The 25,032-nt window shown below is 43.2% G+C and overlaps 1 protein-coding gene across 2 annotated transcripts; it reads right to left on the minus strand.

Annotated features, from left to right (window-relative positions):
* Nucleotides 1–2,401: 2,401 nt before the first annotated feature.
* LOC134285296 (uncharacterized) lies at nucleotides 2,402–25,032 on the minus strand. 2 transcript variants are annotated; one of them, XR_009996275.1, is made up of 3 exons: nucleotides 24,928–25,032; nucleotides 18,032–24,855; nucleotides 2,402–8,931 (listed from the first exon to the last, which is right to left on the minus strand). XR_009996275.1 is itself a non-coding variant. In XM_062845846.1 (2 exons), the coding sequence occupies exon 2, from the start codon at nucleotides 17,696–17,698 to the stop codon at nucleotides 16,409–16,411; it is 1,290 nt and encodes a 429-aa protein (XP_062701830.1). In that variant the 5' UTR covers nucleotides 17,699–24,855; nucleotides 24,928–25,032; the 3' UTR covers nucleotides 14,583–16,408. The 2 variants fall into 2 exon arrangements, 1 of the variants encoding a protein (XP_062701830.1); XM_062845846.1 differs by lacking the exon at nucleotides 2,402–8,931 and having other exon boundaries at nucleotides 14,583–24,855.

Raw genomic sequence — 25,032 nt, forward strand, 5'->3', positions numbered from 1 at the left:
AAATCAATAAAAATTACCATGTTGCGTAATAACTGTAACATGGTGAGTTTCACAATATACATATTCAGCAGTACTATACAATGTTTACAATTCGGCAAGCACATATAGTAATATTGACTCGAAAAATGTTAGCCCAAACATTCAACATTTTTGAGCTTACAAAACATCATAGTTGTTGTAAATATATGGATGTTATTTAAATTGTTTAGTTCGTGTTCGCCATCTTAATACATTTCATTTCGGAAACCGTTTTCCGGAATCAAGATTCATTTTTAGCTGAATCCTCCGGAACAGCGGATAATTGCAGTTGTAGTTAATAGTGTGCGGAAGTGACTGCGGATCGAATTCTCGGCCGTCAACGAATCCCGAAAACTTAGTCACTGGTGCAGATCGTGAAGTCCCGAAAAATAGCGAAGGCCGCATGTACGGGGAAAATATGGAATCGTGTCTCGCGATCGAACGTTGGCAACAGTAAGAGGTAATTATTTGTTGGAGATACTCCACAGCCTTATTCTGAGCCGCCTGATCCATACTTTCAGGTCTCCTTGACCCCAACTTAGCACGCCAACAACCGTTTGAGAAATCCGACCTCCCAGAAGCAGCAGGTCCTCCAAGTTGAACTGGCCCTACCCTTAAATTCTGGACGTGCTTACATTCCCCGACCCGGCCCTATCCAGGATTGCATCAATCATCATTGCTTCACAGAGGACTATCAACATTCAGGTCAACATCGCATCCGCTCTATCACAAGTTCCCGGACAGCATCGCCCAATCCCAACAGGCTTCTTCCAGAAACATTACCGAGTCGGTAAACTATTCCTGGAGCGGATACTTCGCAGATTGAGTCACTGAAAAACCCTCGGAAAAACCAAGCTGAAGATGATTAAGAAAACTCCGTCTCAACACCTGCCGAAAAATATTCATTCACGTTTATGTTATTATGTTTCTAGTTCAAAACCGAATTAGCGACATTTTTTCTTTTACTTCCGCTGCTTTTGCCTTGCGTTGAACACAATGTCGGAAGTGGGGCGCTGTATTGTACACGTGGTGCTCTATACAGCGCCCCACTTCCGACATAGTGTTTAACGCAAGTCAAAAGCTGCGGAAGTAAAAGAAAAAATGTCGCTAATTCGGTTTTGAACTGGAAACATAATATGTTTGCAATAAGTATTGATTGATGCCCAAAGCGAAAAGAAGAAGAAGTTTTGACATCCAAGCGGTGTGCCGTCGATTAGATCCTCGTCGCTGATTGGTCGATGGATGTAAACGGCACACCGCTTGGATGTCAAAACTCTTCTTCTTACCGCTTGGTGCATCAATCAATTTTTTAATCAAAAAATAATAAAATCATTCTGTTTATCTTTCTGAGTTTTTTTTAAACGTAAATATGAAGAATTGACACTACAGACTATTTATTTAACCATGTGCATAGTAATTTAAACCGTATTGCGATGGTCAAACGTACTATGCCACTTGTCACACACATAGTAAAATGAACTATGGAAGCATTTTCGACATTACCATGAAATGTAAATAAAGAACGACATGGTAAATTGAACTCTTCACATGGTAGTTTCAAATATAAGTTATGGTCTACGAAAATCAAGTAGTAAATATGTTTTAATTTCACCCTCGATTTGGTCACCGTTACCATGTCTCTTTTTTCAGTGTATGAATGTTTTCGCGAAAAATATGCCGATAAATGACGGGAAAACAGTGGAATTATTCCGGGGAACTGTTTTCCAGCATCAGGTAAGTGAACAGCACATGGAAATTAAGAGCTTTTTATTTAAAATCTAAATTGAAAATAAATTAACAAAATCAAGGCCCCGGAGGAGCTGGGTATCGTTTACCCAGATTTTGCCACCAACATCGGTAACCCAGATTTGAGTAAAGGTGCCTTTACTCAGTTTAGAGTAACTGCAGTTTTGCTCAGTCTGGGTCGCTTTGACACCAATCTGGGTAACTGCACGCTAACCCTCAATTGGGACGAGTTGGTCGTTGGCCCCACGAGATTTGACCAACCGTTGTGACTGGTAGGTAGGCCATGGCAACCAAGACAGATTTCGGAACGGTCGAAAATATCACGAGAATCACTCTTCACAGGATTTCTATCCGGAACAACCTCCGTTAGTGTCCTTGCGCATCTACGACGAGCCGTTCCAGAGGCGGACCATCCAAGACCAGTCTCGACCGCTGTTCAAGACAGCTCAGCCGCCACCCATCACGTTGGACGATTTGGTCGAGCTAACGTGGATTCAAATCGGAGGATGAGAAGGAGTAGCTTTCTTTAGATTATTATAAATAACATACATCATACATACATAATGTTATGCATTCATCAATGCGATGCATCGTAGTGGAACTTTTCTTCTTCTTCTTCTTCTTTTTTCTGGCCAACTAGCACCGTTCGGCGCCAGTTGTATTTTACGTCGGCTGGGTCTAGGAGCTAAGCCTTAAATTCCGACGCCCCAGGGAGACAGCCACCACACCTGAGGACCCTACATATCGAACCCATCAACACATGGGCCGGGACCTACGGCTTTACTTCCTATCCGAGGGAAGGCGTGATCACGGATTTTATGTCTCAGAAAATCCCATCGGCGTCGACGGGAATTGAACCCCGACCGACTGGGGTGAGAGGCAACCACGCTTACCACTACACCACCGACGCCGACAGTGGAACTTTTGAAATTTAAGTGTTCACGCACATCTTGCTTTGTTGTTGTTTCCAGTCTTGTGCATTATCACCATCATAACACAAAAAAGCCGCAACATCAACATTGCCCTTCTTCCTCCATCAACGCTACAGCCGACCGTCTCTATGTTGGTATCGAACACATTCGAGACGAACGCATTGATACGGTGGCTGCCGCCGCCACGCTCTTTCTCTGCAAATCTCTTGAGTAGCCGAACGCTTCTTAACCGTCGTTCCGACGCAGAGCTATGTCACTCACTGCTGGGTGACTCTCGCCTGAAAATGCCAGGATGATGGTCAATTTGTTAAGTAATATTGCATGGCGCAGAAAACACAAACATAGCACGCCCTATGAATGCTATGAATAGAATGCAAAGCGTAGAACAAAAACTCGCTTCGGCGTTTCATCGTGTGGTTCGAAAACAAGAGACGATCGCTGATGTTGGATGTGGTTGACTCTGCATTGAACGAGGGTTCGCTTGAATGGCTTTTGCGTGAATCGATTATGTTTTGATGGACTGCGTTTGTCGTATGAAGTGATGGTTAGAGCGAGTGTCATTCGACATTGACCATCCTGAAACTGTACAACCCTGGTTGTTTCTATGTTTTCAAATAGGGTGACTAAGGGTATTATCGGCAGGTTTATTGTCTTCGTCATGTGGGGGTTTTGCCGGCCAAATTTCCTAAAACTTGGTCGTATAATTCAGCTTGGTATAGAGTAGGATTTGAGGCCAACTCCGAGTTCAACAGCTTTCAAAATACTCCCCATGACGAAGAGAACAAATCTGCCGAAAATACACAATTTCCCCTAGAACTTAAACAAAATTTTAAAACGAACCAGTATCATTTAGCAATTCTTCATTATAGATTAACATTTATGTATCTCTTAATTTAATTTAGGTTAATGAACGAATTTACAAATTTCAAAAAAAAAACAACAGGGAGCAACCTTGTTGCAAAGAGAATAAGAGGAGTTATTTTTATTATTATTATTATTTATTTACGACACTTTACCATAGTAGGCATTCGTGTCGGAGAGGAGTTATGATAATCAAAACTAAATATGCGTATAAGCATTTCCATGCTATTTGATGGTTCCTAATCAACTCTATATGCAGAGTATTATTCACTAACTTTAATGAACCTATGTATAGCTTCCTTTGCTAACGTACAGCGGGGTAAGATGAAACAGATGGTTAACGTGATATTATTCAATCATGATAAACGGTTTGAAAACTATAACACATAATTTTTTTTATCAAACAATCTTTCGGAAAACAATAACTTTCCAAATTTTATTGAGGTCTTTTTCAAAACTTAGCGTTGTATCCCAACCGTTTCAACTTGCCCCGGTGTACCTTATTTGAGAGGACATGGTGAACCTAATTAACTTAAATATTCCTAGCAACTAGCATTCATGAACCGTTGTAACTTCTTCTGCTATTCTGTTATTGCAACGCATGCTCTAGTCCGTTTGCCTATATCTGCGCTTTTCTCTCCGCTGAGCGATACGTCTACTGGATGGCACATGGCGAACAAGCTCTTGACTATTAAAAGTGAGTTTCAAATATCTAACCTAGTTATTTATTTCGAGCAAACTGAAAAATTGGAACAACAAGATAGACTCAAAGGCTAGTAGTACTTAAGTTAAAAGACTTCAGAGCTAAAATGCTCGTTAGTCAGCTGGTAATTATTGTTAAAAGTGAGTTTAACTTCAACATGAATATTGTGACAAATGTATGTATGAATGTATGTTAGTAGCCACACTTCAACATGAATATTGTGAAGTAGTTAATAAATTCCGAACTAGAAACAACAGATGCGGTTCGCCAAGAGGTCATCCATCAATCAGTTATTATGGAACTAAGGGGCGTGCAAGATGTGTGAATTCTCAAAATTAGCAATGTAACTGCCTAAAAGGGGAGGGGGTGGGGTGGGGTGTGTTGGCGTTTATTTTTCCTGATTATACTATCTTATTAAAACAATGTGATATCGGAGTTTTTTGGTTGTTGAAATGCTTATCTTTATTTTTACCAGATTCTAAATATGTACAATTTTATGGATGCCTTCGGATGCCGTTTGTTTTTTTTAAGCTTCCGTCTAGGGAACTTCTGGAGGAATTCCCGACTAACTCCTGGGGGAATTATCGAGAAACTCTTGAAAAAAATCCCGAGGAATTTCAGGAGAAATTCCCGAGGAACTCCAGGAAGAATACCCGAAAAACTCCTGGAAGAATTTTGGAGGAATTCCCGAGGAAATCCTGGACAAATTCCCGAGGAACTCCTACACGAATTCTCGTGGAACTCCTGGAGGAATTCTAGAGGAACTACTGGAGGACTTCCAGAGGAACTCCAAAGGAACCAAGGGCGTAGCCAGCTTTTCGGTCAGGAGGGGAGGGGGGTGGGTCAAGCACCCTTCGTAAATATGTACCTACTAGCTTTTATAACTAAACGCAACACGATGAAATAGAATATAATATCATTATATTCTAAAAGCTTTATTTAACCCTTAACCCTGTTGTATTTTGTACTATACGTTAAAAAAAGCTCGCCTGATCTACACAAATCAACGTGGTGCTGGTAGCGGTGGTCAATTTCTGGAAGATTAAGGATTTTTATTTACTCGTGCATTATTTTGCTCTGATTTTTTTTATCAATGTCTACAAAACATGCATCAGAAATAATTGCTGAACTCTTTTGGAAATAACGAATTTTTTTAAGGATAAACCTAGAATTTCCTGATTCCTGTATGCGTCTATTTATCTTCCAATACTATTTGTTGGAGAAATTCCTTCAGAAATTTTTGAGTTCCAGAAGGAATTTCTGTAAGAATTTCAGAAAACAAACCCGTACGAATTCCTGGATGTATTATGGGAAGAATACCTAGTGAAATTTCTAAAGAAATCTCATGAGGAAATCCTAGAAGAAATCCGAGATAAATTTCTGGAGGATTCCTTGGAGGAAACTCTGGAGAAATTCCTGGAGGAATTTTGGACGGAACCCCTAGTAAAATTTCAGAAGAAATCTCTTTAAAAAATCCTAGAGGAAATCTTAGAGAAATTTGTGCAGGAATCCTTGGAGGAATGCCTGTAGAAACTTTTGAGCAAATTCCTGGCGTAATTCATGGAGGAATTCTTGGATTAGACCCAGCAGGAATTCCTGGAGAATTTCCTTGGGCATTTTTTGAGTGAATTCTTGGAATCCCTAGGAGAATTCCGGGAGAAATTCCTGAAGAAATCTCAAGAGGAATTCTGGGAGGAATTGCTGAAAAATTTCTGAAAAAATCCCTAGAGAAATTCCAGGAGAATTTCCTCTAAGAACCCTTTGAGGAGTTTCTGGAGGATTCCCTGGTGGAATCTCTGGGAATATCCTTCGAAAAATTCGTGAAGAAATCCCTGAATAATTCCTGGAAGAATCTCTGGAGGAATGTCTGGAGGAATCCCTGAAAATTTCCTCAAAGTATTCCTGGAGAATTTCCTGGAAGAGTCTCTGAAGAAATCCTAAGAGGATTTCCAGGAGAAATTCCTGGACGAATTGCTGGCATAATTCCTGAAGGATGCCAGGAGTATCCCGGAAAAAAATCCTGGCGTATTTCCTGGAGGTGTATTCCTGAAGAAATTTTCTGGGGAAATTCCAAGATAACATCCCGGAGAAATAAATGGAGGAGCTTCTAGTGGTATTCCAGTGGAAATTTCTGGAGGAATCTCTAGAGGAATTGTTGAAAGAATTACTGGATGAATATCTAAAGGAATCTCCAGAAGAATTCTGAGAGATTTCTGTTATTTTTCTATTTCTGAAAGAACCCCTTGAGATTTCTGGAGGAATTTCTAGCGGAATTGCTAGTGCAGTTCCTGGAGAAATTCTCGAAGGAATTCCTGAAGGAATCCGTGGGGTCATCCTTGAATAAATTTGTGAAGAAATCCCTGGAGGAATCCCTGAAAAAAAAACCTAAAGGAATTCCTGGAGAATATTCTTGAAGAATTTCTGAAGAAATCTCTAGAGGATTTCCTGGAAGAATCTTTGGAAAAACTTCTGGAGGATTTCCTGGAGGAATCTTCAAAGAATTTCCTGAAGATATTTTTCATGGAGAAATCTCTGGAGGAATCCCTTAAGCAATTCCTGATGGAATCTCGGGAGAAATTCCTGGAGAAATACCTAGATGAATTGCTGACATAATTTCTGAAAGATGTCCAGGAGCAATTCCTGGAGAATTTCCTGGTGAGTTCCTGATGAAATAACTGGGGTTATTCCTGGAGAAATTCCTGGATAAAATCCTGGAGGACTACCTGGAGGAATAACTAGTATTCCTTTGGGAATTTCTGGAGGAATCTGTAAGAGAAACTCTTGGAAGAATTACTGAATGAATTTCTATTGAAATTCTGAGAGATTTCTATTTCTATTCTATTATTTTTCTATTTCTGAAAAAAATCCCTTGATAAAATCCTGGAGGAATTTCTACCGGAATTTCTAGATGAATTCTTGAAAAGAGACGAACCAGCCAAGGGCTGAAAGTCTCTATAATAAAGACAAATCAATCAATCATGAATTCTTGGATAAATCTTTGAAGGAATGCCTGAAGGAATCTCTGGGGGAATCCTAGAAGAAGTTTGTTAAGAAGTCCCTGGGGGAATCCCTGAAAAATTACTGATGGTATTCCTCCAGGAATTTCCTGGAAGAATTTATGAAGGAATCCCTAGAGAATTTCCAGGAAGAATCCTTCTGGAGGATTTCCTGGAGGAATCCCTGAAAAATACCTGAGGGTATTCCTGGAGAATTTCCTGTAAGAATTTCTGAAAAAAATCACCAGAAGAATGTCTGTAGAATTTCTGAAGGATGTCCAGGAGTAATTCCTGGATCAATTCCTAGAGAAATTGCTGGAGATATTCCTTAAGAAATTCTTGGGGTAATTCCTGAAGAATTTCCTGGAATAGTTCTTGGGGAAATTCCTGGAGGAATTCCTGAAGAAATTGTTGGAAGTTCTCCTTTGGGAATTGCAGGCGGAATCCTTGAAGGAATCTCTGGAGGAATTCCTTCAACAACTTCTGGATGAATTTCTGGGGGAATCTATAGAGGAGCTCTGGGAGAAATTTCTGAAAAAATCCCCTGAGAAATTCCCGGAGGGATTTCAAGAGAAATCTCTGGAGAAATTCCTGGAGAAATCCCTGTAAAAATTCCTGAAAAAGTTCCTGGACGAGTTTTTAGCGGAATTCCTAGATAAATATCTGTTGCGATTCCTGGAGAGAAAACTCGAAGATTTCATGGTGGAATTTCTGGAAAATTTGCAGAAGGTATTCCTAGAAAAAATCCTGGAAGAATTTCTGAAGGGATCCCTGAAGGATTTCCTGGAGTAACTCCTTGATGAATTGCTGACATAATGTATGATGGAGTTCCTTGATTAATTCCTGGAGGAATCCCTGAAAAATTCCTGAAGGTATTCCTGGAGAATATTCTTGAAGAATTTCTGGAGAAATCCCTAGGGGGTTTCCTGGAAGAATCCTTGGAGAAACTTCTGCAGGATTTCCTGGTGGAATCTTCAAAGAATTTCCTGAAGAGATTCCATGGAGAAATCTCTGGAGGAATCCCTTAAGCAATTCCTGATCGAATCTCGGGAGATATTCCTGGAGAAATAGCTAGAGGAATTGCTGACACAATTTCTGCATGATGTCCAAGAGCAATTCCTAGAGAAATTCCTGGGGGAATTCATGTAGACATTCCTGGGGTAATTCCTAGAGAAGTTCCTGGAGAAATTCCTGGATAAAATCCTGGAGGAATGCCTGGAGAAATTCCTAGAGGTATTCCTTTGGGAATTTCTGGAGGAATCTCCAGAAGAATTCTTGGAAGAATTACTGGATGAATTTCTAGAAGAATTGGGTTTTTAAATTAAGAAAAATGTATTATTTTTTTGATTTTATACGAAAGAGCACCTTTTTCTGAGCCGCTATGATTTTTTTCAGATTTTTAGAACATTACTTTGGTACCTAAAATGAATTTCAAAGAGATTTTTTAAAACCACCTTTTGACAGCTGGGCAATTGTTTGACAGCTCTGCCCAGTACAAAATGCGACGAAGGGTGATTCGACAAATCACTCCCATACAAACTTCAAACTGATTTTTAAATAGGTTCCCGAGCACCAAAATTCATGAAAATTTGGATTTCGGCTCAGTTTGACATGGAGATTCAGAATATGGGATTCTCGCTAAAGAAGCCAATTCTGGGAATTTTCTATTTCTATTCTATTTATAGACCGTTTAATAAAACACCACGATACACTTTTTTAATTTATTCTTCGGAAGTTGGTTTCAGACAACTAGTCGCCGCGGTGGTTCACTGAAGACTGCTGAAGCCATCCGATCACTCACTCAAACACTCTCACACATACAAGACGAATGCAATAGCGGAAACAGGAACAGGAATCTGAATAACGCAACGGTTGTTTGACGTTTATGCTTTGCGTTTTAGCAGTGTTGCCAATTTGCTGGGGATCGCAGCAACACACATTACAACTCGGCCATTCCTGACTATTGATCGTCCCGATCACTCTTACGCATATCATACAAATACGAATCATTAAGCGGCACTTATCTATCTCAACTTATCCTAAGTGTTAGTAAACATCCAATAGTGTCACAACCAGTTTGTGATTAGTAAAGTCGTACAATTCAATGCCAAAAAAGTGTTGCATTACTTATCATTTTCCATCTTCATCTAATGATCGCAGCTCTGTATCTTTCAATTCTGTTTGATTTGAATCACGCCAGTCGGCCCAACGTTTTAAACGGGCAGCCTCGATTATGCCATCATATGGTAGTTGAGAAATTTGACCATTTTCAATATCTCTGATCACATATCGGTCATTGGGTAGGACTTTATGGATTCTATACGGCCCTTTGAATTTAGGAATGAGCTTTTTGTTAGTACCAACCGTATTGTCGACATTTCTGATTACAACAAATTCTCCTTCAGAATACACTGTGGGAGGCCTATGCTTCTTCTCGAACGCAGCGAGGTTTCTTGCTTGCGACCCTCTGATATTCTCTGCAGCAACATCCCGCAACGACAACAGGTGAATCGATTCTGGGTGAATCGACAGTGGCTTTCTCCTCTAAAAACTCTGTAAGTGGATCTACATTCCGACTGCGTTGATTTACTCCGAATAACAGCATACTGGGCGAATTACGAGTAGTTGAGTGGATAGAGTTGTTGAGAGCGTATTCTATGTCTTTTAACATTTTCGACCAGTCAGAATGTTGCACAGGTTCGGAGACTTTTGCTAACATTGATTTCAAAACCCTGTTGACACGTTCAACCTGTCCATTGGCTTGAGCGGAAGCAGTAGCTACTTTTACGTGATCAATATTGTTATCTAGAAGATAAGAACTGAACTCCATGGAGGTGAAACAAGTCCCACGGTCACTGATGATCCTTCGAGGGCGACTGTAATACTCAAAATATTTGTCAAGACAAGCACATACCTCTTTTGTACTGGTCGAATTCACCGCAAAGAGCTTCACGTATTTTGTAAAAGCGTCGACAATGGCAAATACGTGCTTTCTTTTCGAAATTATCGATGGCAAGGGTCCAAAATGATCCACATGGATAGTGTCGAAAGGAACTGGATTCTTAGGGATATTATGCAGATTCCGGGAAGAACTATTCGACGGAGTTGAGAACATGATACAACGGATGCAGTTCTGGACATACTTCTCGACTTTGGCCTGCATATTTGGAAACCAGTAGTGTAGTTTGATATCATCGACACATTTTGTTACTCCAAGGTGACACATTTTCTCATGAGCCTGCCTGATGACATTCACTTCCATTTCCTTGGGGACGTACAATAACAACGTATCTTCAGCAGATCGCCGATAAACCAAACCATCCTCTAAACAAAAATGCTTGACTGGACCTTTACTCAAATCCTCTCTAATCTTCACAATATTCTCATCTCTGTTTTGGGTTACTTGCAGCTGGAAGACAATATCGTCTTTTTTTTTTTTTTTCCTTCTAAACCATAGGGGGATAAATCTGCTCATCAGACACCCTAACAGGAAGGTTAGGGTAGTGTGGGGATGAGGCCGTCTTCTACAATGCCGGTAGAAGCCAGGACTACTCTCTCCTCGACCCACTAAAACACATTCCTATGGTCGCCAAACCCTACGTCTCTCCGGAACCACCAAGAAGGTATTGCTTCAGAGAGGGGCTAGTGCATATCGCACCCTCAAGGTTAGCTGCCGTAGCCTAGCAGCAACGAACATCGATGACTCGCACTGGAGAGTCCATCACGATAGCATGCTGGCGCTTAGCCAGTTTCCCGAGTGGTCCTCGCCACTCCCTTTGTCCACGGAAGGCGGGCAGGGTCAACCCCGCCCGCGCCCTACTGCTGAGCGGACATCAAGAACTGATGCCCACATGCAACCCGATCTGACCTGCTGAAGGCAAGGGTATCACTACCCTTCAGGCCTTATCAGCTGCATCCGTAGGTTGCAGACAGCAGGGTCTCACCTACCCCGACCCTTGCCGGGGACCCCATTCCAACCGCGGGCTCAGATCCAACCCAGTAGACCGACGCCACGACAGCCCCGCTACCGGGACTTCCTCTCCGCGGCCACTTAATCGCTGTAAGGGTCGATCTCGACCGCAGGGCACCGGTATGACCTACGAAGCCGACTTCGAACCCCTGGACCACCTCTTGTACTGCATCTGGACTAGCCATTCTCCGAGTCCACGCGCCACCTCCTTTGTAGCTCCCAGACGATATGGGTGATAGCCGTTGAAACGGCATTCCAGCTAATCTCATCCCTACACATTCTCTGGACCAAGTTGTCCGGAGTTGTGTCCTCCCCGCATGTGGCAAGCATGCGGTCACGCATTGTGCGAAAACGCGGGCACACGAACAAAACGTGTTCCGCCGTTTCCTCTAAACCATTGCACACTGGGCATTCGGGAGAATCCGCATGCCCGAAACGGTGTAGATACTGTCGGAAGCAACCATGCCCTGTAAGGACCTGTGTCAGGTGGAATGAAACTTCCCCATGGCGCCTATTAATCCAACTATCTACCCTCGGTATCAACCTATGGGTCCACCTTCCTTTGGTGGAACTGTCCCACGCGCGCTGCCATTTGACCATAGAGGCCATCCTGACAGTTTTGCGTATGCCTCTTGTGCCGCGCATTTCGAAGCACTCCATGTCCTCACTGATAAGAATGCTGATAGGCACCATACCAGTAATGACACAGAGAGCGTCGTGTGACACGGTACGGTACGCGCTTGCAACCCTCAGACACATAAGCCTGTAAGTACTTTCCAGCTTCCGTCGGTAGCATTCAGTACTTAGCGCGGTACCCCACGCCGGGCCGCCATACCTAAGTATGGACGTAGCAACACTAGCCAGAAGCTTGCGCTTACTGGCGTACACCGCTGAGCTATTGGACATCATCCGGGACAGTGCCGCAATAGCTGTGGAGGCTCTTTTACAGGCATAATCGACGTGGCTACCGAAGGTAAGCTTATCGTCGATCATCACGCCCAAGTGCTTGACAGAGCGCTTCGACAGGATAGTGCATTCTCCTACACTGATCTCCGTCTGCTGCGCCGACTGCATGTTGTTAACAACCGTCACCTCTGTCTTGTGGTGAGCCAGCTCCAGTTTTCTGGACCGCATCCACGCCTCCACAACCTTGATCGAGTGGTCGGTAGTCAACTTCACCTCCTCGATCGTTTCACCGTAGACTTCGAGCGTAATATCGTCGGCAAATCCGACAATCACCACTCCCACTGGGTACTCTAACCTCAACACCTCGTCGTACATGACATTCCATAACACCGGACCCAGGATGGAACCTTGCGGGACTCCTGAGGTTATGTGAAAGCACTTCCGACCCACCTCCGTGTCGTATACTAGTACGCGATTCTGGAAGTAGCTTCCGAGATTCTTGTACAAGTACTCCGGTATCCCCAGACGCAAGAGCGCATCGGCAATAGCAGCCCAACTGGCGCTATTAAATGCATTCCTTACATCCAGAGTCACTACCCCGCAGAAGCGAATTCCCCTCCTCTTAGGCTCGAGTGCTTTCTCGGCGGTTTTTGTAACCGACAAGATAGCGTCTACGGTGGACCTCCCCTTCCGGAAGCCATACTGGTTGCTCGAGAGACCATTTACGCCCTCAGTGAACTTCAACATTCGATTGAGGATGATCTTTTCGAGCACCTTCCCCGCCGTGTCAATCAAGCATATTGGTCTATATGCCGACGGGTCTCCGGGTGGTTTCCCCGCCTTTGGCAATAGTACCAGGCTCTGCCTCTTCCAAGCTTCTGGGAAAACTCCCTCGTCCAGGCATTTCTGCATAGCAGACCTGAACATCTCGGGAGCTTCTGCAATAGCTACTTTTAAGGCCAGGTTCGGAACTCCGTCCGGACCTGGGGCCTTACCTACACTAAGGGACTTAGCTATCCCCGCAAGTTCCACATCGGTGACCCTTTCCTCATCGCCAGCCCCAGTCCCCGGCTGTCCTACGAAAGGAGGCCAAGGACTAGGATCATGACGCGGAAAAAGTCCTCCAATGATCCCCTCCAACATCTCTGGAGATTGCTCTGTAGGAGCCATCACACCTCTCGTCTTGGCCATAACGATCCTGTAGGCATCACCCCACGGGGTCGTATTGGCCCTCTGACAGAGACCCTCAAAGCAGGCCTTCTTGCTTGCTCTTATCTCGGTCTTGAGCGCGGCTTTTGCAGCGGCGAACACCACCCGCCGTTCGTTTCGCTCTTCCTCTGATCGTGCTCGCTGCATCCGCCGCCTAGCCCGTAGGCAGGCGCGGCGCAGGTCCGCAATCGCGTCGGTCCACCAGTAAGCCGGTGGCCTCCCATTTCTAGGGTGGACTCTCCTAGGCATGGTCGCATCACACGCACGTGAGAGCACCGCTACCAGCTCGTCGCCGTCTAAACCGAGTAAGTTTCGCTCACGGCGGAGCGCTTCCCTAAATACCTCTTCGTCGAAGTATGATGTCTTCCACCTACGAGGGCTTGGCCTTGGCCTAGCCGCCTCTTCTTCTATCCGCTGTCTGCTGTTGTTGTAGTCGATACTGTAGCGAACCGCCAGGTGGTCGCTGTGAGTGTAGCCATCATCTACTCTCCAGTTCGAACTACTTGTTAGGCCAGGACTACAAAAGGTCACGTCAATAATTGACTCCGCTCCATTTCGACTATAGGTACTCTTGGTACCGACGTTAGCCAAGTCGACATCTAAGATGGCCAGTGTTTCTAGCAGGATCTGACCCCGCTGGTTCGTGAAACGGCTTCCCCATTCCACAGCCCAGGCATTAAAGTCACCCGCTATTACCACCGGCCTTCGCCCTGTTAGCACGGTCGTTAAGCGGTCCAGCATTTGCGTGAACCGCTCGATCGGCCACCGCGGAGGCGCATAACAGCTACAGAAGAAGACCCCGTTTACTTTAGCGACCACGAAGCCCTCATAGGTAGTAGACACCAACTCCTGCACGGGGTATTTACCCGTCGTCCATATCGCCGCCATTTTCCTGGTCCCATCCGAGGCCCAGTTGCCGTTGCCGGCGGGTACTCGGTATGGATCCGAAATGATGGCGATATCCGTCTCCCACTCAGAAACCGCCTGACAAAGCAGTTGCTGAGCCGCATCACAGTGGTTCAGGTTCAGCTGCGTTACCTGCACTGTGATTTGTTGCTCACTGCGGCTTTCTTAAAGGCCGGGCACCCTGGACCACCCATCGCATGTCTGTTTTTCGAGGTTTTCCCGGTACAGATCATGCAGATGGGCGGACTCGTGCAGCTTTGGGCCTTATGACCTTCAGCGCCGCATCGCCTACACAGTTTGCGCCTGTCGGGGCCTTTGCAGTCCCACGACTTGTGTCCTTGTGACAATATCGTCTGGACTCACAGCAGAAACCAACTGTTCCGAATTGCTGATCGTCTGAATGGAAACTGAAGGATAATATCGGCTCAAAGCATCAACATGGTTCATCAATTTACTGCTGCGGTGCTGAATGGTGTAATGATAGTTCTCCAGCTCCAAAGCCCACCGAGCAATTCTATGATTGACACTTTTCCGGTTGAGAGTCATAGTTAAAGAATTACAGTCGGTTATAATTCGGAACGGGATTCCTTCCAGATATATACGGAACTTTCGCAGTGAATATATAATAGCCAGAGTTTCTAACTCAAAGCTGTGATACTTTGACTCTGCCGATGTTGTTGGACGTGAGAAATACGCAATCGGGTGAAATTTACCATCAACCTGTTTCTGGAACAGAATACCTCCGAAACCTTCAGAACTCGCATCACAGTGCAACTCGGTCTCCCTTTCAGGATTGTACAACGCCAATATTGGAGAAGATACTAACTTATCCCGTAGCTCTGTGAATGCATGTTTACAACGTTCATCGAACTCGAACTTAGCATTTGGCTTAGTCAACGCTCGCAATGGCTGAGAGATGGTAGAGAATGACGGAATAAAACGACGGAAGTAAGAAAACAAACCAATGCATTTACTCACCTCCCTACTGTTTGTGGGAAAAGGCATGCTTCTGATAGCCTCCATGTGCGAGTTGTTTGGCTTAATGCCTTTATCGCTTACCGAGAACCCCAGCAGATCCACTTGTGTGTAACAAAACGAACATTTCTTGAATTTGATTTCCAATCGATATTCAGCCAGACATCGCAATACTCGCCTCAACAGTACCAAATGTTCTTCTATGGTGTCTGTCGCCAAAGTAACATCATCCATATAAACTATGACTGTACCTTCCTTAAGAAATGGAGCGAGAACCATGTTTATGAAGCGCTGGAAGACAGCGGGCGCATTTCGCAATCCGAACGGCATTTTAACGTACTCAAACTGCCCATTAGGTGTAACGAAAGACGTGTAGAGAATAGATTCAGGAGCCACATTAACCTGATGAAACCCGTTCCTCAAGTCAAGCACTGTAAAATACCGCTTGCCTTCAAGACGTTCCAAGCAATCGTCGATCAAAGGAATGGGGTAACTGTCACGCACCGTGATCTTATTCAAAGAACGATAATCGACACACATACGTTTTTCTCCTGATTTCTTGGTTCTCAGCACAATAGGAAATGAATACGGTGAGCTGCTAGGTTTAATTATGTTCTCTGTTAACAGCTGATCTATAATACGATCAACTTCCTTTTTGTCAGAATATGAAAGCCTACGCGGAGCAAAGCTGATAGGTGTATCAGAAGTTAACTTAAGCTTCATTTCATAACTGTGCGGTTTAGCAGGAATGTTTGCAAGATTCAAATAGTCTTCATTAATAATGTCGTGGATAGCTATCTGGGTGTTTAGGTCCAAACAAGGGTTTATGTCGTAGCGTTCGGAAGACTCGTCATTTTCGATTGCGAAAATATCAGGAAGGCTACTCTGATCAGAGCCACTGTTATCAAATTCACTCAACTCACCGTGATGGCATTGGATACAGGTAGATGTACAATCAAAACATTTGGTTTGATGTGATCGAAACACACAATGCAATTCTTTGCCTGAAATTTTTATTTTATTTGTATCTGTGATTTCAATTTTCGGTTTTATAACTTTCGATGACTCTGCGACATAAGTGTCAAACAAAACTATTCCAAATGTTTTCAAAAATTCACGTCCCAGCAATAACGGGAAAGAAATAAAATGATCAGGAACGACGTATATCTTCAACATGTGTGCTCGGTCACGGTACATAAACAATACCGTAACAACATAACGGAAATCCACCTACACTTCTGTTTCCAGAAAATACTTCTCGCGTCGGTAGTAAGGTTGTAGGGACCGACGATCTTTGAATCAAATTAATCGGACTGCCCGTATCGAAAACAGAAAGAAACTTGATAAATGGCTGCACATTTTCGTCTGATAAGAATGCAACACTTACCATATTAATTTCCGAAAGAGCTCCGGCCAGGTCGTCTTCAACTGTAGGTTCCTTTGGTTGACGGCGTACGAATTCCTCAACCAGTGCTACCCGGTCCTGATTGCGAGGTGCTGGCTTCGGACAATCCTTGAGTTTGTGCTGCATGGAGCCACACCGGAAGCACGATCCAATTTCACGTCGTGGTTTGAGACAATCGACGGAAAGATGCCCGGTGCCGGAACAATTGTAGCATCGCAGAACGTAATCCGACGGTTTCACCGGAAGCGCTGTGGCCCTGGTGATCTTCGTCTTGGCACTTGCGGTCGGAGACGGAACGGAATTAACTTCACGGAGGTGTGAATAACGTCGGGCCAGTTGTTTGAGCTGCCCAATGTTGTTGGCTGGGTACAACACGGCGATATTGGCGGAACGGTCACGGAATCCATCGATGATCAACTGCACTGTCTGAGCTTCGTCAATGTTTGCTCTGGAAGCAATCTCCTGCATCTGCAATATGTAGCCCATAACTGAACTTTTTCCCGGAACGAACGGTGTCTTCCTCAGTTTGTCAATCACTTCGGCAACCGAGTACACGTGGCCGAAGTTTTCCAAAAAATGATCACGGAACTGCTTGTACGTCGTCGACTTGTCGATTCGCAAAACCCACTCAGCTTCGGTCCCCGGCTCCATCATTCGGCGAATGCACTTCAGCTTGAACAAGTCGTCCCCGTTAATTGCATCGCAAGCTCGTTCGAAATCGGTAATCCATTTATTTGCGTTGTAGAAATCACTGTTGGCGAACTTGGGTACGGTGTGCTTAACGTCCTGAAAATCCGGTTGCTTATTCGGCAGTACTTCGGTTTCGGCCAATTCCCTACGAAGGTCGGCAATCCTCTTCCGCTTCTCCAAAACACGAATTTCGGCGTCCAACTGCTCTTCCTCCTCGTCCGTTGTCGAGTCTCCATCGTTGGAACATTCCGGAACCTCTTTTCCACGCGGTTGGCTTTCGTACAGCGCTCGCAAATGGCGCACCGTCGCCGAAATAGGAAATTCGACGTTGTGTTCTCTGAGCCAAACCATTAGTTCGGATTTGTTCATTCGTTCGGCCATCCTTCGTTCAACAGCAATTTTTCCCGATAATCGCGAACTGAATCGGTTTCGATCCCACTTCTGATTGCTATTGACCGTTTAATAAAACACCACGATACACTTTTTTAATTTATTCTTCGGAAGTTGGTTTCAGACAACTAGTCGCCGCGGTGGTTCACTGAAGACTGCTGAAGCCATCCGATCACTCACTCAAACACTCTCTCACACATACAAGACGAATGCAATAGCGGAAACAGGAACAGGAATCTGAATAACACAACGGTTGTTTGACGTTTATGCTTTGCGTTTTAGCAGTGTTGCCAATTTGCTGGGGATCGCAGCAACACACATTACATATTATTTTTCTATTTCTGAAAAAATCCCTTTAGAAAATCCTGGAGAAATTTCTAGCGGAATTTCTGGATGAACTCTTGGATAAGTCCTCGAAGGAATTCCTGAAGAAATCCTTGGAGGAATCAAAGAAGAAGTTTGTAAAGAAGTCCTTGGGGATTATCCTTGAAAAAAATACTGATGGTATTCCTCCAGGAATTTCCTGCAAGAATTTATGAAGGAATCCCCAGAGCATTTTCAGGAAGAATCTTTAGAGGAACTTCTGTGGGATTTCCTGGAGGAATCTTCGGAGGATTTCCTGGAGGAATCCCTAAAAAATACCTGAGGATATTCCTGGAGAATTTCCTGCAAAAATTTCTAAAAAAAATATCCAGAAGAATTTCTGGAAAAAATCCTGGAGAAATTGTTGACATAACTTCTAAAGGATGACCAGGAGCAATTCCTGAATCAATTCCTAGAGAAATTGCGGGAGATATTCCTTAAGAAATTCTTGGGATAATTTCTGGAGAATTTCCTAGAATAGTTCTTGGAGAAATTCCTAAATAAAATCCTGGAGGAATTGCTGGAAGTTCTCCTTTGGCGGAATCCTTGAAGGAATTCTAGGAGGAATCTCTGTAGGAATTCCATCAACAATTTATGGATGAATTTCTGGGGGAATCTCTAGAGGAGCTCTGGGAGAAATTTCTGAAAAAATCGCCTGAGAAATTCCCAGAGGGATGTCTAGAGAAAACTGTGGAGGAATTTCTGGAGAAATCCTCGAACGAATTTCTGAAGAAATTCCTGGAAAAATCACTAAAAAAGTTTCTGGAGGAGTTTTTAGTGCAAGTCCTGGAGAAATGCCTGTAGAAATTCCTGGAGAGAATACTGGAAGATTTCTTGGCGGAATTTCTGGAAAAATTCCAGAAGGTATTCCTAGAAAAAATCCTGGAAGAATTTCTGAAGGAATCCCTGAAGGATTTCCTGGAGTAATTCCTAGAGGAATTCCTGAAGAAACTCGTGGATGAATCTCTTGAGGAATTCGTATAGGAATACCAGAAATAATTCCTTAGGAAATCGCAGATGGAGTTCTTGAACAAATTCGGGAGGAATCTTTAGAAGAGTTTCTGAAGAAACTCCAGAAGGAAACCCGGAAGAAATTTCAAGAGGAATTACTAAGAGCAGGGCCGGATCTAAGGGGGGGCCCGGGCCCCGGGCCCCCACATTTTAGGGGCCCCCACAAAACTATTTTTGGTTGCTAACATTAGCTTCATTGCTCAAGTACTGTTCGAAAATAAGGAAAACCATTTTTGGTCATCCCTCCGAGGGGCCTCCACATCCGCTCGGGCCCCGGGACCCCACAATCCTTAATCCGGGCCTGACTAAGAGAATCCCTAAGCAGTTCCTGGAGGAAGTACTGAATCAATTCCTAGAAAAGTTCCATAAAAATACAAACACGAATTGCTGGAGGAACCCTCGCGATTTTTTAACGAAAATTGTTGAATAACTTTGAAATAAGCAATTTAAACACCGTAGTGTCTTCGGCAAAGTTGTAGAGTATTGTTCCAACTATATTTTAACGGTGTTTTCTGTACCTTTTCGGTGCAATTTTCTGGATATTGGAGTACATTTTCGTGAAAATGCTCAAAAAACCACAAAATCGATTTGATACACCTCTAAACCTTTATCAATTTGGCTCAATTTTGGACTGAAGACTTGTTTTTGCATGTGGATTGATAATTTGATGTGACACGGGTAGGTCAAAAAAAGTGAACAGGTCTACAGTTCCAGCAGAAAGTATTGGATTATATTTTGGAGTAGTTCCTGAAAGAATTCCAAGAAAAACACCTGAAGGAATTCTAAAAAGTGTTCCTGGGGAACCCTTGGAGGATTTTTTTAAAATAATTCCTGGAGTTGTTTCTGTGAGAAACACAGAAGATATTTCCGAGTGAATCCTTGGAGGAATACTTGAAGGAAAACCTGGATAATCACGGAAGCAATCCCATGATGAATTCCTTAGGAAATGTCAGGAAAGCTTTCTTAACAAATTCCTGGAAGAATTTCTGTAGGAAAAAAATGAAGGCATCCATGTCTGCAATAATTTTTGAACGAATTATTGTTGGAATTTTTGGATGGATTCCCAAAAGAATGTTTTGTACAATGATTTAAGGAACTCCTGGAAATTCCTGGAGGAATCATCGAAAAAAGCACTGGAACAATCACTGAAGGAACTTCTAAAGATATCCCAGGAGAAATTCCCGGAGGAATGTCTGGCGAAACCCATAAAGGAATTTTTGAAAAACTCTCTGGAGCAATTTCAGAGGAAGCTATGAAAAATTCCTGAAGTAATTCATAGATGTATCTTTGCAGAAGTATCTGTAAAAAAACTGAAGGAATCGTGGGAGGAATTCTTGAATCATTTCTTGGAACAAACCCTAAAAATACTGAACCCTGTAAGATGTCCATGGAAGAATTCACGAAAGAGAAACTCCTGGACATGTCCCTTGAGGAATTTCTGAAAGAATCCTTGGAGAAGTTCCTGAATAAATACCTGAAGGAGTTTCTGGAGATGTCCCCCCCCCCTGACCCCCTCTGGCTACGCCCTTGAAAGGAACTACTGGAGAACTTCCAGAGGAACTCCTGGAGGGATTCCAGAGGAACTCCTGGCAGAATTCCCGAGGAAATCCTAAAGAAAATTCCGAGGAGTTCTTGGAGAAATTCCCGAAGAGTTGTTGGAAAAATTCCCGAGGAGTTCCAGGAGAAATTCCCGAGATCCTTCAGGAGGAATTCTCGAGAAACTCTAGGAATAATTCACAAAGAACTCCTGCAGGAATTTACGAGGAGGAATTCCCGAGGAACTCCTGGCATAATTCCCGAGGAAATCCTAGATAAATTTTTGATGAGTTCCTGGCGAAATTCTCGAGAATTTCCTGGAGAAATTCTCGAAGAGTTGTTGGAAAAATTCCCGATGAGTTTTTGGAAAAAAAATCCCGAAATCCTCCTGGAGGAATTCCCGAGGAACTCTAGGAAGAATTCTTAAAAAACTCCTGAAGAATTTTTCCAGGACCTCCTGGAGGAATTCCAGAGGAATTCCTGGAGAGATTCCAAAGGCACTCCTGGCAGAATTTCCGAGGAAATCCTGGAGAAATCCCGAGGAATTCCTAGAGAAATTTCCGAGGAACTCCTGATCGAATTCCCGTAGGAATTTTCGGTGCCTTCTTAAAGGAATTCTCGGAGAACTTTTGGAGGATTTCCCAGGGAGCTCCGGGAGGAATTGCTGAAGAACTAACGGAGGTATCCCCGGGGAACTTCTTCAAGAATTTCTTGGGAACTCCAAGAGGAATTCCTGAGGAACTCCTGGAGGAGTTCCCGGGCATCTCCTGAAGGATTTCTTGCGGAACTCCTAGAGCAATTCCTATGTTACAACCTGGTGTTCGGGGTAGCCGAGACACATGGCAGTGTAAGAACAACTCCAGGTGTAAACGAGAACCTATTAAGAACTACTGAACAATCTCTGAACTCTCGCCGCTCTGCTTGCTCGTCGATAGCATTTCAATATGCGATCGGTTGATGCACAAAAGCAGACTTAAGTTTTTAGCCGTCCAACCGTACACGTGTCGCGTCTTTACAATGTAGTTTTCATGAGTAATAAAGTTAGGTACATTTTAACATCTTGAAGGAATTCCGGGAAATTCCTGAAGTTTTTTTTTGTGAGAAACTTATGCAAATATTTCCAGAAACTGCTGGATGAAATTCCGGGCATAATTACTAGAGGACTTCTCATCTATGCTCATGCTCATATTTTCTAGAGGACTTCTTGAGGAAATCTTGGATTAATTCTCGTGAACTTCTGAAACAAATTTCGTGGAAATCCTAGAGAGAACTTTGGATCATTTGTGGAGGAATTTCCATAGAAAAATTCCCTGAAAAATGCTGGAGGAATTCTTGGGGTATTTCTAGAAATATCCCGTTTGATTCTTGGAAGTATTCCGGGGGAAGCCATGGAGGTATTCCCGGGGGCTCATGTAGGAATTTCCTAGAAAGTCCTAGAGGAGTTCTCGTGGAACTCCTGAAGGGCTTCTCGGGGTACTTCTGGAAGAAGTTCTGTGTAGATTGTAAACAAATTATCAGGGTTATTTTGGTGAAATTTCTGGAAAACTTTTATGATTTTTTGGGGAACTGATTGAGAAAATTTTAGAATCAATTCTGAGAAAGTACCACAGAACGAATTCTGGGAGAACTCCAGCAGGATACCCAGAAAGTGTTTCTGGAAGAATCTTAAAAGGAACTGTTGTAGAAATCTTTAAAGAAACGAATAGATGAGTTCCAAAAGGAACTACTGGAAAAATTCCAGAAGCATCATAAAAAACTGGAGCCTTCTGATAATGCTACGTTTCTAGAATAAAAATTTTCTTCCAAATGCAAAGCACATCTAAAATCCATTCCTCAAACGCCGAGCTTCATCGTTGCAATTAAAATTTTTAGTTGATTTCAGGAATAAATCATTGCGGAGTTCCAGAATAACTAACAATTATTCTTTCCTTGAAACTGTAGAAGAAATCTTAGAATGAACTCCTAGTCTAGTCTAGTCTAGTCTACACATACACAGCCATTCATTGAAAGAATCCTGGAAAATGATAGAATCGACTACTTCTATCATTTTTCTTGTCATTATCAATGCTTGCAGCACATCGGGGATGTAATACAAGAATTGAAGCGGCCAGGCCTACTGTGCAGCGTTTTTTTGTGGATATTGATACCACGATAATGCTATAGAACGGGGACATCTCGTACCAACCGCTCAGCATAGTATACAGTATAAACGTGAAGTAAATTCGTTGGGAGTGACTTTGCTAAGAAAGTTAATGTCACTCCGTCGATGGTCTTCCTCCTGGGATGGGACATAGGAATTTGACCCTCATGTCCAGGCTCGAAAGCCTAGGCTTAAGCGCCATTACTCGCTCTCTGAAACGAGAAAAAAGCAGAGTGACCCCTTCCCCATGTACATCTAATAAAATATTTATCTATATCCCAAAGGTAATGCATCTGATAATTGTGACAACAACATGATTTAAATTAGAACGAACTCACCAAATTCATCAATTAGAGTGCGTCGTTCATTAGCTACAGAAACGGATTTCATTTTCTTCTGATCAGCCAAACTATTTTTCTTCAAAAGAAGCTGAGAAAATGCTGCATTCATCCGCTACCAACAGCATCTTCGGCAGGCATGTCAGGTTCCAAAAGGTTTCGGTGTAATTTCTCAGTGCTTTTACTTTAACGGTTTGTGTTTTCCTAGCCCGCGATCTTCGGTAAATATTTAAACCCATAAAAACAAAAACAAGGAAAAAAATATCCGGAGTGAAAAAAATACTGCAGGAAATGCTAACACGTCGCGCGCATTCAGACTATTGCGATCCTTTGCACTGTCCTTCAGACTTTTCATGCATAAACACTTGAATTTTCATACAAATTATTTCCACACATTCACGCAGATACACGTATGTTTTCAACGCAAATGCAATTTTCGACATCACAACTTCTACAACAATAACCACTTCACTTAAATTCCCTTCCCACTTCACTCTTCATTCACTTCTAATCAACATATTCCATTGACCGAATCCTCCGCAAAACATTTCATCCCTTGCTGGCCACTTCCTAGAATCTTCTCACAGCATTTCCGGCAGAATTACTTCATCAAACCGCTTTCCCGGCGTGATCTGAAGGCACCAAACCAGCCGCATCACCACCTTATCGGTCGAATGTAAAAGTCCGCGGACTTTGGATTATTTTTTTTTCGTCCCACTGGTAACATCACGATAGAAAATTAATAATTGAAAAAAAGGCAGTTGCAAAAAAAAACTATCCGCCGAATTGATCCATAATGATCGAAGAAATCTTAGAATGAACTCCTGAAGAAAACTGGGGGAAGGAAATCCTTGAGGAATCCCGGTAGAAATTCCTGTAGAAATTTCAGATAGATCACTCAAATATATCCCAGAATGGATACCTTAAGAAATCCTAGAAGAAACCTCTAGGGGAATCTCAGGAGGAACTCCTGGAGTTATCTAAGAAAGAAGTTCTAGGGGATTTCCAGAATTAAAGATTAAATGTGAGGGAGTTTCCTGCATTTTCGGTACTACCTTTACAGCAATACAAGTTCTTTTTATACTAAAACCAATCGCTTTGACTTAACTGCATTCTCGAATTTCGTCACCATATCCTGCGGGTCAATCGATCGCTGAATCGGTTTATCTTTCCGGGTGTAGTCCAAATCGTCACCGACGAAAACGTCTGAGACTAACCCGATCGCAACCACGTTGGTCAACTCCGACAATCTGTTGGCATATTCCTTCTCTACCGTATCACTGCATCCATTTCGGCACCCTTTTCGATTGCTTCGTCCAGGTATTTCCGAACGTGAGATGCTCCACGTTCGCAGGTTCGTTTTGATTCACAGGTTATTTTGGTTCACTGAGTTGAACCACAATACTCCAAATAGGACCTAGCGAGGGGAATAATCTTTCTCAGGAGTGTCTTTTCCCGGTGTTGTCAGAATAGTCGCAGCGAAGTGGGTCCCTTCTCATTGAGGTAGAGGCTGATGGTGGAATTCAGGGGACAATAGAGACCCGACTGGATTCAAATTGAAGTTTTGGTGGCGTTCTTACTCTGCTTTTGAAACATTATCCATAACGCAGCAGAACTCGCTTCTGGCCACTGTTGAGGGCGGACCATGTCAGCGACGGCATTTTCAGTCGAGGCAGGAGCGATTCGCATGATTGCATACCCTTTTCAAGAAAAAGGTATCAATTTTCAATATTTATTATTCATGACGATCCTACCGCAAGCTGAAAATGAGGGAGAATAAATAATTAGAATGATTATATTGATTAAATGATAATAAATTACAAAATTGGTACCTGGTGTGCGGTTCTGCCTGGATCGTCCGTCGTGATGGTTTGTTTTTGTTGATGATCCGTGCCAACGTCAAAACTGCCAGCATCGTGAAGCCTACACTCCAAAAC

Source organism: Aedes albopictus, chromosome 1, assembly GCF_035046485.1.
Source record: "Aedes albopictus strain Foshan chromosome 1, AalbF5, whole genome shotgun sequence".
In the NCBI taxonomy this organism is placed as follows: domain Eukaryota; kingdom Metazoa; phylum Arthropoda; class Insecta; order Diptera; family Culicidae; genus Aedes; species Aedes albopictus.

Excerpts from the sequence above, each read along its gene's own strand:
- LOC134285296 (XM_062845846.1), bottom strand. The coding sequence starts at position 17,698 with ATGGCCGAACGAATGAACAAATCCGAACTAATGGTTTGGCTCAGAGAA.